The 19120-nt window shown below is 43.8% G+C and overlaps 1 protein-coding gene across 1 annotated transcript in view; it reads right to left on the bottom strand.

Annotated features, from left to right (window-relative positions):
- Positions 1–19120, bottom strand: part of LOC126168161 (pyruvate dehydrogenase E1 component subunit alpha, mitochondrial-like) — a 97308-nt gene that overhangs the window by 31334 nt on the left and 46854 nt on the right. The window contains exon 6 of the mRNA XM_049920534.1: positions 8311–8559. Within this exon, the coding sequence (XP_049776491.1) occupies positions 8311–8559 (249 nt within the window). The remainder of the gene's footprint in view (positions 1–8310; positions 8560–19120) is intronic.

Below are 19120 nucleotides of genomic sequence, written 5' to 3'. Positions count from 1 at the left end.
TGAGTCGTGCTTCGGTAGCTCAGTTGGTAGAGCACTTGCCCGCGAAAGGCAAAGGTCCCGAGTTCGAGTCTCGGTCGGGCACACAGTTTTAATCTGCCAGGAAGTTTCACATCAGCGCACACTCCGCTGCAGAGTGAAAATCTCATCCTGGAAACATCCCCCAGGCTGTGGCTAAGCCATGTCTCCGCAATATCCTTTCTTTCAGGAGTGCTAGTTCTGCAAGGTTCGCAGGAGAGCTTCTGTAAAGTTTGGAAGGTAGGAGACGAGGTACTGGCAGAAGTAAAGCTGTGAGTACCGGGCGTGAGTCGTGCTTCGGTAGCTCAGTTGGTAGAGCACTTGCCCGCGAAAGGCAAAGGTCCCGAGTTCGAGTCTCGGTCGGGCACACAGTTTTAATCTGCCAGGAAGTTTCACATCAGCGCACACTCCGCTGCAGAGTGAAAATCTCATTCTGGAAACATCCCCCAGGCTGTGGCTAAGCCATGTCTCCGCAATATCCTTTCTTTCAGGAGTGCTAGTTCTGCAAGGTTCGCAGGAGAGCTTCTGTAAAGTTTGGAAGGTAGGAGACGAGGTACTGGCAGAAGTAAAGCTGTGAGTACCGGGCGTGAGTCGTGCTTCGGTAGCTCAGTTGGTAGAGCACTTGCCCGCGAAAGGCAAAGGTCCCGAGTTCGAGTCTCGGTCGGGCACACAGTTTTAATCTGCCAGGAAGTTTCACATCAGCGCACACTCCGCTGCAGAGTGAAAATCTCATTCTGGAAACATCCCCCAGGCTGTGGCTAAGCCATGTCTCCGCAATATCCTTTCTTTCAGGAGTGCTAGTTCTGCATGGTTCGCAGGAGAGCTTCTGTAAAGTTTGGAAGGTAGGAGACGAGGTACTGGCAGAAGTAAAGCTGTGAGTACCGGGCGTGAGTCGTGCTTCGGTAGCTCAGTTGGTAGAGCACTTGCCCGCGAAAGGCAAAGGTCCCGAGTTCGAGTCTCGGTCGGGCACACAGTTTTAATCTGCCAGGAAGTTTCACATCAGCGCACACTCCGCTGCAGAGTGAAAATCTCATTCTGGAAACATCCCCCAGGCTGTGGCTAAGCCATGTCTCCGCAATATCCTTTCTTTCAGGAGTGCTAGTTCTGCAAGGTTCGCAGGAGAGCTTCTGTAAAGTTTGGAAGGTAGGAGACGAGGTACTGGCAGAAGTAAAGCTGTGAGTACCGGGCGTGAGTCGTGCTTCGGTAGCTCAGATGGTAGAGCGCTTGCCCGCGAAAGGCAAAGGTCCCGAGTTCGAGTCTCGGTCGGGCACACAGTTTTAATCTGCCAGGAAGTTTCACATCAGCGCACACTCCGCTGCAGAGTGAAAATCTCATTCTGAATACTGCAACTTGTTTGAACAAAAGCACCACTAGTACACTCTTCTGCCTCCATGCTGACTTTCCACAACAATACTGACCAGTCTGAACTAGAATCTTAAAAACATGAGTAACCTGTAATTGTTGCTTGTTTCCTTTGTTGTTCCTGCCTAACAATGACTCATTCTGTCCCTGAAAACTACCATTGTTTAACTTTCTGTTGCCTAATGGTTCCTAACAATTGCTGCAGCTTTATCTGAAACAAGCTGTCTGCATCATCACTATTACTTGCTAAATCATGTTAAAAGAAACATAAACAAATACATCTCTGTCAACTTTTATTGTACACAAATGCCTTGCAATAACATGTTGAAATTTTGCCACATATTATATTATGGTCTACTTATGCAGTGTTTGAAATTTGGCTTGGATATCACTTGTCCCTTTTGTGCTACCACACTTAGAAAATCCATGTTTTTCAGATAATTTATCAAATTTTTGTATTTTTGTGTACATATAACTCTGTTTGTGTGAGTGATATGGGCATGATGAGTTCTGTGTGTGTTTAGGCCACATTAAGCTTACCAGAAAAAAAATGTATACCCTTTTTGAGTGAATTATATTTGGCACAGAGGGCACCTACAATATGTACCTTTTAATGTATTACATTTTTTTTAATCACATTTTGGAATTTTTTATTTTCCCTCAGAAATATGTTGTTGGTGTTTTGATTCACAGACTGTGTCCTCTAAGTGGATGTTACTGGGTTGTAAAAATTTCACTGGACTGTGCGAAATAGTTCCAAAGTTATTAAGACCTGAAGTTGGGTCTGAAGATAGATTGCCATATGCGGGTTGCAATTTCCGGGTCACGCCATCTTCTTTCACAAGCAATAATTCTGGAACTAATTGGCAGGGGAACTTAAAAGTTTGTACATGAGTATTCCACACTTGGTAGCATTGGTGTGCTAAATTTCAGCCAAATATGAGACTATCAGCTGGAACATTTTCTCAAATTGGTTGAATTGACATGGAATGACCCTACATAGACTTAATTTCATTTGTCCATATAGTTTCTTAATGTCACAATCTTAGAAAAATAAAATAGCCTTCACTTTTATTGTTCAAAAAGTGGTCCCTGACATTTGGTGCATGCTGACCAGGTTTATTGCTTGGACTTTAGGAAGTGGTGACTTGTCCACATTCCAACCACACTCCATCTATCAAAGTACAACAGATTGGAGCTAATTCAGTGGGGATGTGTACTTTACACATTTTCAATTGTGTTATCTTTGGTTTCCTGTGTTGTAGTCCCAACTAGAATGTTATATGTGTATTAATTTCTGCAACAACATTTACATTCAATAAGAGACTGTAGTTTTCAATGCTAATGCAGAGTCCATCTGGGTCCTTTAAATGAGCAACAAGCCTTGCCTGTTGGGATTTTATCAGCTGGCCTTGGGAAAATATGAGTTTCTGCATTGTCAGTAACTTTTTAGTAATGATGGCTAGAATGCTATTGTATTCTATCTACAGGGTGTATAGATGGACAATTAAAGGGGGGGGGGGGGAAATCCTGGATTTTAATGGATTTCCCAGTTAAAAAACGCAGTTTTTCTCATGTGAAAATACATTTCTTCCAAGGTGAAAAATAAGATTTTGCCATGATAAGTGACAGTATACTTTCCCTTGGAGCTGTAAAAATATCAGCCCTTTGATTGGTAAAGGTTTTATACACCAGCATGGAATTTCAGAGAACAAAAAAACTCGGCAAAAAGTTTTGGAAAGATATGTGATGTGCAGCACCATTTACACTGTGTATTTTCATATTATGATACACCGCATATTTTTGTATTCGTATTACGAAACTATAGATTTGAAACAGAATGTTGGTTTCAAAGCATTGAAAATGAGACTGAAATGCGCTTTTGTAAGCCAATCATGTCATGTGATCTTGCCAGCCAATGGCAGCAGATATTCAGAGCATAGGACACATGACAGTCAGCCAACAACATAACTGTTATGTAGTGTGAACACTCAAATAGGAAAAGTTAAACTTTCCCAAATAATATTGGTCTTTAAGATTAATAAGCTACAAGAAAAGCTAAGCTTTGACATATAATATTGGTCTTCTTTGCGTGTGTGACACTTTAAAATGCATCACACAAACGTGCCAATAAATTTTTCAATAATGACATTAATGTCTTTTCTTATGAGCTTGAAATTCTTCTAACTGGATAGTCCTCAATGTGTTAAATTTTAAACGAGAGTCAAACACTCTGTGATTTAAGAACTTCATTAAACATTCGCACATGTAACATACATAATTAATCTTGTGTAAAAAGAATTTTACTTTGAAATTAATACTTTTCAAAGCACCATTCGCAATATTTTCCACAACCTGTTGGAAATAGCTTCATTTCAGGAGTCACCGTAAAGCGCCAGGAAACAGGCATTGCTGCGCATGGGCAGTTACGATGACATAGTAAGTCCGCATGTTTGTACATGTATAGTATTAAGAGATCTTACCTGATGCCATACAAGAAACAGGATACTTCAAGAGCATTGGAATTTCGCACATGATACTAAAATGCATAATTCGGCTTCAAGTGCACATTCATTTGTACAGAGTTACAATGAAGTAGGCCCCAAACTAGTATTAAGCTTTGCAGTGCGAGTTTCGGGATGCAAATTTTCTTTGAGTACCAGTACTGTATTATCTCATATTTGTTTCTTTATTATGGCATAATGCCACACATGCACTTGACATTCAGTGAACAGTTTAAACTAGCCAATAGTGTGGAATGAAAAACTTCGTTTCTAATAAATTGATTGCCTCTGGGGAAAAGATTAATAAAAGCCACATTTATTTAGCAAACCAACAAAAATAACTACATTGTTCTGCAAGACAACTGGCTGCCAAAAACCTGGGAAAAAAGTATCAGAAAACTGAACTAACAACATATGTTAGCCTTCCATAATTACACGAATGTATTTTAATTCACTTGACAGCTCCCAACCACCGAAACCCGTTTTGTTTTCACTTGACGTGAGAAGTGTAAATGAAGAGGAAACAGCAAAATCATTCAACATAAGCATGGCTTATGTGGAGACTAACCCCCTCCCCGCTACCCCCAAACTCTCGTCCTTCATTTCCCTTTAAAATGGTGAAAAAGTTGAGACCCAGGCGGAGTTATGTTCCTACAATGCCGCATCAGGAACCTGTTTGGGTACCAAGGAAGACTGATGTATGGAGGACCCAGGATAACCAACCAGTATGTTTCCACTGCAGACAACCGGGACATGTGGTGTGCTATTGTCGAGAAAGGCGGTGGATATTTGACGACTCCTATGCCACATGACAGCAGACCAATCTTAGCTGACGCCAACTCCAGGATGACAAAAATGAAGAAAAAGATGATGTGGGTGCAGGACGACATAGGTCACCATCACCATAAGGGGACGCTGCCCAACATGCCAATCAAGGTCTCCATCGCCATTTAGAAGCTCCAGCCGATCACCTAGCCGGAAGAAGGACGCCAAGATGTATCAAATTATGCTTGCCTTAAATTGGGCAGGGGATGTGAAAGGACAATTTAATGTAGTTAATGTATTACTTTGCAAGAAAAACTTTGATGCGTTTGGAAACAGGTGGCTACCAGTGATTCCTAAACACATGCACTTAGATGTTCTACAGAAATGCCATGACACACCTGAGGCCGGACATTTAGAATTTATTAAGAATAACAATAGAATCCGCAACAGATTTTTCTGGCCAAGTTTATTTAGGAGTGTCTGTCAATATGTGACACACTGTAGAGAGTGTCAGAGGAGAAAGGCAGTTCCTCAGAAACCACCTGGCCGACTCATACCAATTCCACCAGCTGAAACACCTTTCCAGCATGATGGGATTGACCTCTTCGGACCATTACCAACGTCTGCTAGTGGCAATAGATGGATTATTGTTTGCACTGATTATCTGACATGCTCTGCCATTACAAAAGCCGTGAAAACAGCCGAAGGATCCAAGGTAGCCAAATTCATCGTGGAAGACATTGTATTAAAACATGGTGCTCCAAGGTCGTTAACTTCGGATCAAGGGAAAGTTTTTCAATCGAATCTTGTGACAGAGATAAACCGTCGGTGCAACATTACTCATCACGCGATGACTGCCTACCATCTGCAAACTAATGGGCTTACTGAACGCCTTAATAAGACCTCGGCCAACATGCTATCAATGTTTGTCAATGTTGAGCAGAGCAACTGGGATGAGGTGCTACCTTTCGTGATGTTTGCCTACAACACCACCAAACAAGACACCACAGGATTTACGCCATTTTTCCTGGCGACTACGACGATGGACATTGGGTTTCCGTTACATCCTAATGATGTGGACGATGACTACATCGGCCAGGTGTCAACCAGAGCTGAGGAAGCTCAGCAGTTAGCTTGACTCCGCATGCTGCAGGCTCAAGATAACGATCGCTGAAGGTATGATGCAGGTCACCACTCTGCTGTCTACCAGCCTGGTGACCTCGTCTGGATCTTCGTTCCTGTTCTGTAGGTTGGCCTCTCTGAGAAGCTCCTCAGTTGCTACTTTCGACCTTATAAGGTTGTAAAACAGTTGTCTGATTTACTTATGAAGTTGAAGATTTCGACCTCGACACAAGACGATGAAAGATCAGAGAATGAAGACCTACAAGCATCCTGCCACCCAGGGAAAATTCGAAGTTCCAGCAACAAGCAGAAAGGTGACAAAGAGCGTAGCGGCAAAAGAAGTTCTAAAATCACCGCCAGAGCGAGCATCAGTCATCAGGAGTCTGAGTATGCAGGACCGATGACTTGTTCCCGGACTAGGAGAACGTAACACTGAGAGGCTGTTCTCTTCAGAGGGAAGCAATGTCGCAGAAGAAGCTGAGTACCACCGGGTTGTAGTGGTTGCGATACTAAACTGTTGCATGGACAGTCACGAGTTCAAAACTCACCTGGACTGTACAATTTTAATTCTATATTAGGTTTGAGTACATTCTAGAAGTATCCACAGATGTCAAGAATCATTGTACTGGAATGTTCTGTAGCTGTATATATACTGTATGTGTTCTGGCCGGAGGCAGTTTGCTCGGCGTTCTTGTATGTGCAAGTGCTGAATAAATCTTCTTTAGTGAAGTTAGTGTTCATCACTCATCTAATTACACCTTCTTCTACGCGACAATTGTTGTAACCACAGGAATAAGCCAAGTCTAATTACAGTCGTTTTCAGGCAGTATGCCAAGAATAGTACGTAGGAAGGAGTTAAAATTGTAGCGCTGGATGCTGCGCGTGGCTGAGGGGTCAGCTGGGGCAGAAGTTCAAACTGTCAGCCAGCGGCACTTGATAAGAAAGCAAACAGCCAACAGACAAACGAAGCTCTGTGCTGGGACTCATGATAAGCAGTCAATTAACAGTATCAACAGAAAGCATTTTTGGCTAGAGAGAGAGGTCTGGGAGTAGAGAGAGAAAGAAAGAGGGCCCTTGGTGGGGACAGCACTACGTTATGAGGAGCCAATGAAGGGCTCAGAACACAGTGCGTGACCATATAGGGAGAGGCGCCTCTAACCCTCCACCCAGCCTCTGAAGAACAATAACAACAATAATACTTAAACGTTACCAAATAAGGACAAGTTGCCTTCAACGCTACGTCATACCAAGCACTGGGGGGGGTCGAAGGGGGGAATGCTAACAAAACTCGGGAACACGCCGCTCTGCACGTTTTTCTTTTTCTTCTTCTTCTTCTTCTTCTTCACCTCTTGATGTTAGGCCCTAGGCAGCGACAGTAGTCAGTGTGATAGCAGCAGCCGACTTGGGCTGAGGAGCCGGCTGTAGGCAGGCAGCCGGAGATAGTGGCTGAAGAGCATTAGGGCGTAGCCGCGGGGGACTCTGACGTAGGAAGTATCGCAGAGCTTCTAGTAGGCAGTCAGAATGGTGGAATCAGTCACCATCTCTGTATTAGACTTGGCCTTCCTGTGAATGCAATCACCACACAGTTAGGGAGTTGGGTTGGGGTTGTTTGGGGAAGGAGACCAGACAGCGAGGTCATCGGTCTCATTGGATTAGAGAAGGACGGGGAAGGAAGCCGGCTGTGCCCTTTCAAAGAAACCATCCCGGCATTTGCCTGGAGCGATTTAGGGAAATCACGGAAAACCTAAATCAGGATGGCTGGACACGGGATTGAACCGTCGTCCTCCCAAATACGAGTCCAGACCACACAGTTAAGGTGAGCTGTAATTATTCAGAATAAACTGCAACTTGTTAAAGTTAGCAAGACTTTAATTCCACCTGCTTCCTAGCCTTGTACCTTCACACCAGGGATTTCCACATCTTAGCCAGGTCATAAAATCTCCCTCTCACTAAGGTCAACTGGCTAAATCCCTTTCACGAACCGTGTCACTCAATCCCTCGCAATACCCACGCTTGGGATGCGACACAATAATACCTGTGATAATATATTTAGGATGATCTTATACTCGAGTAAATATGGTAAATCCAATGTGGCTGCCATGTTTAACATGTTTTAACCAATTCTGTACACAATGATCCACCCACATCCTGTAATAAGAAGATAAAGTGATGTTTTTATCAATCACCTATATACATCTTCATATATATTTCGCAAACCACCTTTGGTTTGTGGCGGAGTGAACTTTAAGTAGCACTATCGCTTCTTCCCTTTTTACGTAGGGGATAGCGATATACTGATAGACTATTTTTGTAATTTTTTGTCATATCCATTAATGTACATAAGTTATTGTTTGCAGAGGTATGAAATTAGTTTTTGCTGAAAAAAATCCCCCTTAACTGAAAAAAAGGCCATCGTCTATTCTGGAGCTCTATCACTACAATTTCAAACAAACAATTAACAAACCAATATGAGTAAATGCAGTAAAAATATATATTTTTAAAGACAAGGTTGTGATGTTAACAGGTGTGATTCACATCTTACCTTCAACTCTTCTGAAGTAGCCAGCTCTGCATTAATTATTTTTTCTTTGAAGGATGTTATAGGATCTCTTGTTTGTCTTACTTCTTGTATTTCTTCTCTTGTTCGATAACTAGTTCCAGGATCAGACATTGAATGACCACTGTATCTATATGTGGCAGCTTCTAAGACAATTGGTCCCTTACCACTGAGACAGTGTGCAATTGCAAAACGAGTAGCTTCTCTTGTTGCCAAAACATCCATTCCATCTACCTTTAAGGCACAAAAAATATTGCACATAGAAAATGCAGATAATTTGCTTATTGCATCAAGTACAGCTGAAAGTGAGATGTAAGTACAAGTATCAATATGTTTACAACAAAATCAATATTTGTGATCAATTTCCTTTTAAGTTAGCAGGAAGGGAAACACTGGTCATAAATTTTAATGTGTTTAATGCAGATTGATTTCAGCTAATGTGTAGGTATCTTCAGTGCAACATGAATAAAAGAACATAATGAGAATCAGACATTAAAATACAAATTAAAACCAGATCCCAAATACCTCAGTTTGTAAAACATAAATTTACATATCAATTATATCCACATCATGATGATTCAAAGGAAATAAATAAAGTCACATATGGTACCACATTGCCATTACAGATAAACAGTTAAACCGAGCTTGCTGCTTACATTTCCATGCAGCTAACCTCGGCATGTGAAATCAGTAGTAACAAGCACCCTCTTTATTATAGTTACCTGCATATTACACCTTAAAAAAATTTAAGAAATAAAATGTAGTAGTTTGCATAAAAGTAAAATGGCGTCCTTAAATAAGAAATTGCATTGAATAATTATGTTACAACCAGAAAGAAGAATCCACAATTTGAAATATTAATAACATGTGTTTTTGTATGTAGTTTACATCAACACTAGTAAAAAATAAGTTATACAATAGGAATACATATAGCATACTGTGTGCTTAACTATTTCTTCCGACGTAGCTTTGATTATGAAAAGTAACTAACATGATTGTCAAATATCAACCAGTGATAGGATTTCAAGGAGCTACAACATATAAATTGACTTATAAATACTTATCACAATTCAGTATAGAAACATATGTAACTTGGTGTGGTGTTATTTCTAATGCAGATGTGTGCACTGTCTGAGGCAAATGGAAAAAATGGTTTGGTTCATGAGCTATAAATTTTGTTCTCTCTTAATGAGCCATCACAAAGCACTATACAGAGTCATATTTAAGAGATGTTGCGTGGCCTTTGGACCTATGAAAGTCCCTTATTCTTCCCAACCAGGTGCCTTCTGAAAAGCCCCTAAAACTAAGTGCTTCTCACTGCTACCTGCTCACTGGGCAAGGTTGCATGGGCGATCTCTGATATCAAAATATCCTCATTTTCTACATGAGCTCCAAAACTCTGCCCTTATCCCGTCTATGTAGCAGCTTTAGTTGTGAGGTCAGATCAGGAGCATCATGCCCAGTGTCACCAGGTGGGTAGCAAAATCTGAATTTTCTACTACTCCCCTCCACTGTAACGCCATATGCTCACAGCATCTAATCTCGAGCCTTCTTCCAGTTTGCCCTACTTAGCAGGCACTGCTATCATGACATTGTAATTTGTTATTAGCTAACATACGACCAAATTTAATTTCAATTGAAAAAAAGACAACACTTTTTTTTTAAATAAATCAATTTGTACACTGTACTTCCTTGAAATTTTAACACTGGTTCATATTTCACAACTATGTAAGTTACTTTTCAGATTGTAAGTTCCATTGGAAGAGATAATTAAGCACTTGGTACGTATCATGTATTCTTATGGAATAACTTGTTTTTATTACTAGTAGTACTGATTTTGGTTTCAAACATAAACAAATGTTAATATTTCAGATATATGTGGATTCTTCCTTCTGGTTGTAACATAATTACTTAATATATATTACTGTTTAAGAATGTCACTGTAATTTTATGTAAATTCTAACATTTTATTTTTTAAATACAAGAAAGTACTAAAGAGGATGCTTGTTACTACTGATGTCACACGATGAGGTTAGGTGTATGGAAATGTAAGTAGTAAACTTAATTTAACTGTCTATTATTTATAATGGCAATGTAGTATCAAGTGTGATGGGTCTTTATGACATGGGTAATATTAGTATGCAAGTTTAAGTTGGTTGGTTTGGGGAGTAAAGGAACCATGCTACAAGGTCATCAGTCCCTTTTTCCTTATCTAAAAAAGGTCTCGCATTAAAACTATTCCCTAAAGGAGTTAGGGAAAGTAAAATGGGGTAAAACTAACTGGGAAACACACTGAAAGAGAAAATGAAAGAAGCTACACCAAAGGGGAAAACTTGCACTAAAAGGAAAATTAGGGACAGGCATTAAAATAAAGTAGTAGACGGTCTAGGTTGTTTGATCGCAAATTAGAAAAAAAAGGATGAGCCCGCCACTCTGCAACCCACTAAAAATCTCCAGCCTAAAAGACAAGATTATAGGAGCACAGATAGGGAAAGGATGAACACCAAAGCAAACAAACAGCAAGGAAAGAGTGAGAAGGCGTTAAAATGGAGGGAGGGTGGAGGCCTGGGAGAGAAGACCAGATGCCCACCCTTAGATAGTGTAATAAAAACCGTCCTCAAGAATAAAACTTAAAACTATACCAACTGCTGAGGAAATGTCTCCCAATACCACCGGCAGTGTGGCAGCAAGGTTAAAAGTTCACTGCAGAGTCGCTAAAATTGGGCAGTGCAACAAGATGTGGACGACAGTGATATGGGAACCACAGCAACACGTAGGTGGGTCCTTGCGACTGAGGTGGTGACCCAGTGTCAGACGAGTATGGCTGATGTGGAGCCGGCAAAGGACAATGGAGTACCTCAGAGTGGGTTGCATGGATGGCCACCACACATTCACTGTCTCCTCAGTAACACATAGTTTACTTGGTGTACTGAGGGTGTACCACTCAGTATCCCAGATCTCGAAAACTCTCTGGCAGACCGATCTCCAGAGTTGGTTTATTGGTATCCTGTTTAGCCAGCCCGTCAGAAAGTTCATTCCCCGGGACTCCAACATTTGCCCTGATTTCCAAACAAAAAGACACTGGACATCCACTGTTTCCGAGGGCATAGAGAGACTCCCGGATAGTCATTACCAAAGAAGGACTCACCAGCACAGAAGCATGCAGCCATCCAGCAAGGAACGCTGTTCAGTATGTCCAGCATGAGCGTACGCGAAGTCTACATGACCACTGACCATCTAGTCATCAGTGTAGACTATTTCTGAGCTTAAGAACTCGCTGAGAAGAGAGAAAAATTGCTGGTGGAGGGCCTCATGTGGAACTGAGCATTTTGGGCCTTGCGATAAGTCCACACATAGCTGTGGCCGAGGCAAAGACCATGGAGGCATACATGAGTGAATGCGCAGGAAACCTGGTAGAGGGAAAGTGTCGAGTGCAATAAAAAGTGACCGTACAGGGGTTGCAATTAGAATCCCCGATTTCACCCACTGCTACAGGAGACTGAGCACCATGTTAGGGAAAAGAAGATGGTAATTGGGATGGTGAGGTGAACTATGAATGAGGGCAGTATAATTGGCAAGCAATTGTTGTCACCTGATCCGCAATGGAGGAATGCCAGCTTCCATGAGGAGTCTTATTTGGAAAGCCCCCATCACAAGCCGAACTACACAAAGGTTTACAGGATCCAGCAGCTGCAACACCGAGGGTGACGTGGAATCATACACCAGGCTCCCATACTCAAGACAGGACTGCACAATGGCTTTGTACAGCTGTAGCAGGGTAGGGTGATCAGCACCCTAGGCGGTGTGGCTCAGGCATCGAATAACATCAAGATGCTGCCAGCATTTTTCCTTAAGCTGACGAACATGGGGAAGCCAAGTTAAGCAGGTGTCGAGTATCAGTCCCAAAAAGTGGTAAGCCTCCCCTATAATAAGTAGTTGGTCATCGAGGTAAAAGTTCTGGATGTGGGTGGACAATATGACAACGAGGAAAGCGCATGATGCACGTCTTGGCAACTAAAAACAAAGTTGTGAGTGAGGGCCAATGAATGCACCTTTTTTATGGCTCCCTGCAGTTGACATTCAGCCACACCAACAGAAGAGGAGCAGATGGAAATACAAAAATCGGCAGCATATAAGAAGGGGATACTGAGGACCCCACTTCTGCTGTGAGACCATTAATGGCAATTAAAAAAAGAATGTGATGCTCAGTACAGAGCCCTGCAGAACCCTATTCTCTTGGATGTGGGGCAAACTGTGTGAATCACTGACTAACTCTGAAAGTGTGGAGTGACAAAAAGTTCTGTATAAAAAATTGGTAGTGGGATCCAGAGACCCCACTCATGCAGAGTAGCAAGGATGTGGTGTCACCAAGTGGTATCGTAGGCTTTTGTCAAGTCAAAAAAGACAGCAATAAGGTGCTGACACTGGAAAATGGCTGTTCAGATGGCAGACTCCAAGTTGTCAGTGGTGGAGCGATCTCGTCAAAAACTGCCCTGGGATGAAGCCAGAAGGCTCAGAGACTTAAGGAGCTCACACAACAGCCGGCTCGCCGTACATTCAAGCAGCTTGCACAGAATGTTGGTGAGGCGGATTGGATGATAGCTGTCCACATCTAGTGGGTTCTTACCAGGTCTTAGCACTGGAATGATGATAATTTCCAGCCACTGCAACAGGAATTTGCCATTGCTCCAGATGTGGTTAAAGACAGCAAGGAGGTGGCACCAATAGTCTGCTGGCAGATGTTTAATCATTTGGGAATGGGTGCAGTCTGGTCCAGGCAAAGTGTCAGGACAACCAGCAAGGGCACAGAAATTTCCACTCACTGAAGGGACCATTACATGACTCATGGTGGCGGGGAGCAAAAGATACGTGTTGTCTTTGCACCCACTGTTTGAGGAGACAAAAGGCAGAGCAGTAATTCTCAGATGCAGAGGTGCAAGCATAATACTCAGCAAGGCACTTTGCAATGATATCTGGATTGGCACATAAAGCTGAATGTGTGGAAATTTCAGGTATACTTTCATGGGTGAGGTATCTGTAAAGACATCTGAGCTTGGTCCAAAACTGGGTAGGAGAGGTTCGTGCTCCAATGGGGGAAACATATCATTTCCAACATTCCTGCTTCCATCAGTTGATGACCTAATGGACTCTGGCATGTAGCTGTTTGAAGGCAATGAGATGCTCCAGGGACAGGTGGCACTTATGACATTGGAGGGCCTGCCTGTGGTCTCTGATGGCTGCAGCGATTTCCAGTGACCACCATGGCACTGTCTGGGGGCAACCTGAGGAACAAGGGATTGATGATTATATATATATATATATATATATTTAAAATAGATGTGACTTACCAAATGAAAGTGCTGGCAGGTCGACAGACACACAAACAAACACAAACATACACACAAAATCCAAGCTTTCGCAACCAACGGTTGCCTCGTCAGGAAAGAGGGAAGGAGAAGGAAAGACAAAAGGATATGGGTTCTTCTGTGGGAGGTTCTGGGTTTGAGAGGATGAGGAAGTGGCTCTGGTTGTTGAAAGACAGGTGAGGTATGAGTGGCGGCAGATTGAAATTAGAAATTAGCGGAGATTGAGGCCTGGCGGATAGCGAGAAGAGAGGATATGCTGAAGGGCAAGTTCCCATCTCCGGAGTTCTGACAGGTTGGTATATATATATATATATATATATATGTGTGTGTGTGTGTGTGTGTGTGTGTTATGGGCACCCAACATTGAGACATGCACTAGAAGACCTAAAAGAAAAGTGCAGCAGAGAACTGTGACTGGTGCTGGCCACTTACAAAAAACTCACATCAGCCAGTCACCCTGTGGACAAACTACAAACTTCTCCCTAAAATCTTGTTAAAAATGTTGGACAATTCACAAAACTTGAATTACACTCATTTGAACATTGCTTAAAATAGAGGGCAGATCTGTCAGAAAATTTGCCACAGTCCACTGAATTCTTACAGTGGCGAGAGGATCCTCCAATGTGCGGTGCTTGTAGGGTGTAGATCACTCTGCACCATATTTTATTGGATTCAGTTGCGGCAATAATGGTAATAGTGATGGTCTGGATCACCTCACTGATGTTACCATGCAACAGCAAATCAACAGTGGTAGTGGAAGTGAAAGTGTCCCCGTCAGTCTGGGTTAAGAGCCCATCTGGGCAACCATCCAGGTGAGTGATGCTGGGGAAGGGACAGGAATAGCAGAAAGTGGTCACTACCACAAAAGTCATTGTGAGCTCTCCAGTGGATGGATGGAGAAGGCCAGAAGTCAAACTGAGACATCAATGGCCAAGTATGTGCCATGAGCCACACTGAAATGGGTGGGGGCAACTGTATTTAGGAGGCAAAGGGTGAGTTGAGTTAGCAGATCCTCAACATCTTTACCATGACCACTAATCTTGGTTCCATCCCACAAAGGTTCATGGGCATTAAAATCACTCAGAAGTAGAAAAGTTGGGGGGAGTTAGGAAATTAGTGCAGCCAATATAGGGTGCGGCACTTTACCATCTGCAGGAAGGTAGATGTCACAGATGGTAATTTACTGTGTTGTCCTCACCCTGATAGCCACAGCTTCTAAAGGTATTTGAAGGGGCACAGGTATACTACAGGCAGAGGTAAGGACGTAGATACAGACTCCATCTGACATTCTGTTACAGTCCGGATGGTTTTTGTAGTAGTCCCGATAGCCACGAGGGGTGGGAGTCCACATTGGATAAACCAGGTTTCCTGAAGGGCTACGCTAAAAGCAGGTGTAATGCTTAAAATTTGTCATAACTCAGTCAGGTGGGAGAAAAAAACTGCCACAGTTCCACTAGTGGATGATGCTGTCAGTCATTTGGAAAGTCATGAAGGGACCAAGGAGGCAGTTTACACCTCAGTGGCACTTGCTGCCACCACCTGAGAGCTGGTATCAAGTCTGAAGTGTTGGCAAGACCTAGGTCCTTGGGTGACACTAGAATCTCCACCTTGTCCTCAGGCATGGAACTGTTACGGACTGGTGTTGTTGGGGCCACTGGGGTGTCCTGTTTCTTAGCAGACTATTACGTCATCTGCTTGCTTCCACACTTCTCTTCAGGGGCTCGCTGGAAGGACTTCTCCGAAGTAGCTTCAGGCAGAGAGGAAGACCGTGAACCCTTCGTATAGCAGCTTATGGCTCCTTCAGGTGCGAGGAGCTGGAGGAGGCTGTTGCTGCTCCAGCTGGGGTGTGGAGACCAACATCCCTGGCATTTCGGGAGGCGTTGCCCCCAAAATAGAAGTTTCGGGAACAACTGAAGAAGTAGTTCTCCCTACCATGAAAGGGGAGGGGGGGGGGGGGGTGTAACAGGGTGGCCCTGAGGGTCCACTGTATGAGGCAGAGGCAAAGAGGCTACCATCACTAGTGAGGGTGATGACTTAACTGCAGTGTATGTAAATGTCAAGCAAATGGGGTGCAACCATTCATTTCTCTGTTTCGCCTCTTGGCGGTACATCAGCTGCTTCAGAGTCTTGTACTTCATAATTTTCTGCTCCTTTTAGAGTACTGTACAGTACGGCGAGCAGGGGGTGTGGTGCTCTCCACAGTTGACATGGTTGGGAGGAGATGCACATAGAATATGCAGTGTGTGTTTTTTTTTTCAGTTTAAAAAAGGGGGAAAGGGCCAAAACTGCTTGGCCATCAGTCCCTTGTTCCTGTGAAAACAATCATATAAGGGAAAGAATAAAACAAATGAGATGTAGAGCACAATAATGAAACAAAGGAAATATGACAAAAATGTCAGAAACACTACAAGGAACAAAAGACGAAAATAAAAACACAGAGAGATGCAAGAAACAGGTAGAGGAGATTAAAACAAGAAAGCAGATTACCATGGCTGACTGACCATGAGAATAAAAAGGAGAAGCCAGTCACTTTGCACTACATTAAAACCTTCACCCTAAAATCACTACAGTGGAGGACATTGAGGGACAAAGCACATGTGCTAAAACTTAGATCAAATGATACAACCCACCCTCACAAATAAAACGTAAAACTAAATCAGTTGATGAGGCATTGTCAGATAAAATTAGTGACAACATGTCCGGTAAACAAAGATTTCGTCGCAGGGCATCAGGGTATGGGCCAATGTCAACCAGGCACACCGACACTGACACGGATCTTCACGGAGCAGGAGGTAGCCGTGGGTCGCCGAAGCGTGGGCAATGCGGAGCTGACAGAGAACCGCAGAGTCCCTGTATTAAGCCCTCATCGAGGATTTCCACACATTCGTAGTCTCCTTAATGGCACACAGTTTGTTGTGCATACTGAGATTATGCCATTCTGTCTCCCAAAGCTGAAAAACCTTGCGGCGTAGTAACGAACGCAGGTCAGTTACGGGGATGCCAACCTCCAGAAACAGCTGCTGTGTAGCACGTTTGGCCAGCCTGTCGGCATGTTCATTTCCTGTAATTCCGATGTGACCTGGGGTCCAGACAAACACCACTGAATGACTAAACTGTTCCAGGGCATAGAGGGACTCCTGGATGGTCACTACCAAAGGATGACGAGGGTAGCAATGGTCGATAGCTTGTAGGTTGCTCAAGGAGTCAGTACACAGAAGAAACGACTCCCCAGGGCAGGAGCGGATGTGCTCAAGGGCAAGAGATATGGCTACCAGCTCTTGCAGTGAAAACACTGCAGCCATCTGGCAAGGAGTGCTGTTCAATATGTCCTCCATGTACATACACGAAGCCAACGTGATCATCAGCCATCGAGCCGTTGGTGTAAACCACTGCACGGCCCCAGTACATGTCAAGAATCGAGAGGAAGTGACAGCGGACAGCTGCAGGGTTAACTGAGTCCTTAGGGGCATTTGAAAGGTCCAGGCGAAGCTTCAGCCTATGTTTACACCATGGAGATGTATGTGAATGAACCTCAAGTAGAGATGGTAAAGGAAAGGACTCAAGTTCAGACAGTAGGGACCAGACGCGAATCGCAATCGTAAGCCCTGACCTGGGCAGCTGATATGGGAGATGAACTGCTGTGGTTGGCAAAACGAGACGGTAATTAGGATGCTCAGGAGAGCTATGAATGTGTCCAACATAACTGGCGAGTAGCTGTGCATGTCTGATCTTCAATGGAGGGACTCCAGCTTCCTAAAAGCTCCTGTCACTAGTGTAGTGTCACAGTGGTGCACTGGGTCAAGTAAATGCAATGCTGAGGGTGCCACCAAACCATAAAATCACACTCACATAGTCAAGGTGGGATTGAACAAGGGCTCTGTAGAGCTCCAACAGCGAGGAACGATCAACACCGCAGTTGGCATTGCTCAGGCAGCAGAGGGCATTGAAAGTGCAGGCAGCGCTTCCGCTTAGGCTGACGAAGATGAGGAAGCCAAGTCAACTGAGTGCCAAAAACCAGTCTTAGAATTGATATGTCTCCACTACAGTGTGCCTTGTGGATGGCTCCCTGTAGGCACCGTTCAGCAACATCACTACTGGAGCAGCAGTACAAAATGCAGAAGTTGTCTGCACACAGAGAAGGTGAGATGGATGGCCCTGCAGCTGCTGCTAGATTGTTAATGGTCACTAGATATATATAGACACACTCAATACAGAGCCTTGCGGGACTCCATTCCCCTGGATATGGGTGAAACTAGTGAGACACCAACTTGGACATGAAAAGTACAGAGTGACAGGAAATTTTGGATAAAAATCAGGAGTGGGCCCCGGAGACCCCACTCATATCATGTGGCAAGGATATGATGTCACCAGGTTGTATCATAAGCTTTTCATAAATAAAAAAAGATGGCAACCAGGTGTTGGCGTCTGGAAAAGGCTGTTCAGATGGCAAGCTTGAGGGACACAAGATTATCAATGGTAGAGTGACTCTGGCGGAAACTGCCCTGTCATGGAGCCAATAGGCCACGTGACTCCAGTACCCAACACATCCGCTGGTTCACTATATGTTATAGCAGCTTACAAAGAACACAAGTGAGGCTGATGGGCGGATAGCTATCCACATTAAGCGGGTTTTTACCTGATTTGAACACGGAAATGATGATGCTCTCCCGCCAATGCGACGGAAAGATGCCGCCGCACCAGACCCAGATCTGGTTGAAGTTGACAATGAGATTTCACTTGTAATCAGTCGAGAGATGTTTAATCATCCCACTGTGGATCCGATCTGGTCCAGGAGCTGTGTCAGGCGATGTGCAAGGGTGCTAAGGAGCTCCTGCTCTGTAAATAGGGCGTTATAGGGTTCACTTTGGCGTATAGCAACGAGAGGACTTTCCCTTCCATCCACCACTTGAGGGTGCGAAAGTCTGTGGGGTAATTCTCCGATGCAGAGGTGCAAGAATGGCACTCAGCAAAGAGCTCTTGCGTTTGCGCCTGTAGATAACATGCCTTTGATGTTAACACCAGGGGCACCCGTTGGGGTCTGGTACCCAAAAACATGTCTGACCATCATCCAGACTTGGGAAGGTGACATATGGCACACAATGGTCAACACATACCTCTCCCAACACTGCTGTTTCCGTCTTTTTATAAGCTGGCGAACGTGGGCACGGAGCGATTTAAAGGCTATTGGGGGGTCTAGGAAAGGGTGCTGCTCATGTCACTGTAGAGCCCCCTTATGCTCTTTAATGGCCCCAGCAATTTCCGGCGACCACCAGGGTACTGACTTTCGCCGGGGGCACCATAAGGAACAATGGATCACAATTTCTGCTGCAGAAACGATTGTCCTGGTGACACACTCAACCATCACATCGATGTTACCATGTACGGGAGATTCAACAGGGACTGAAAGCTTCTCAGTCCGCCTTGTTTAA

Source organism: Schistocerca cancellata, chromosome 1 (assembly GCF_023864275.1).
Source record: "Schistocerca cancellata isolate TAMUIC-IGC-003103 chromosome 1, iqSchCanc2.1, whole genome shotgun sequence".
NCBI lineage: Eukaryota > Metazoa > Arthropoda > Insecta > Orthoptera > Acrididae > Schistocerca > Schistocerca cancellata.
This window is presented reverse-complemented; position numbering and strand designations above follow the sequence as displayed.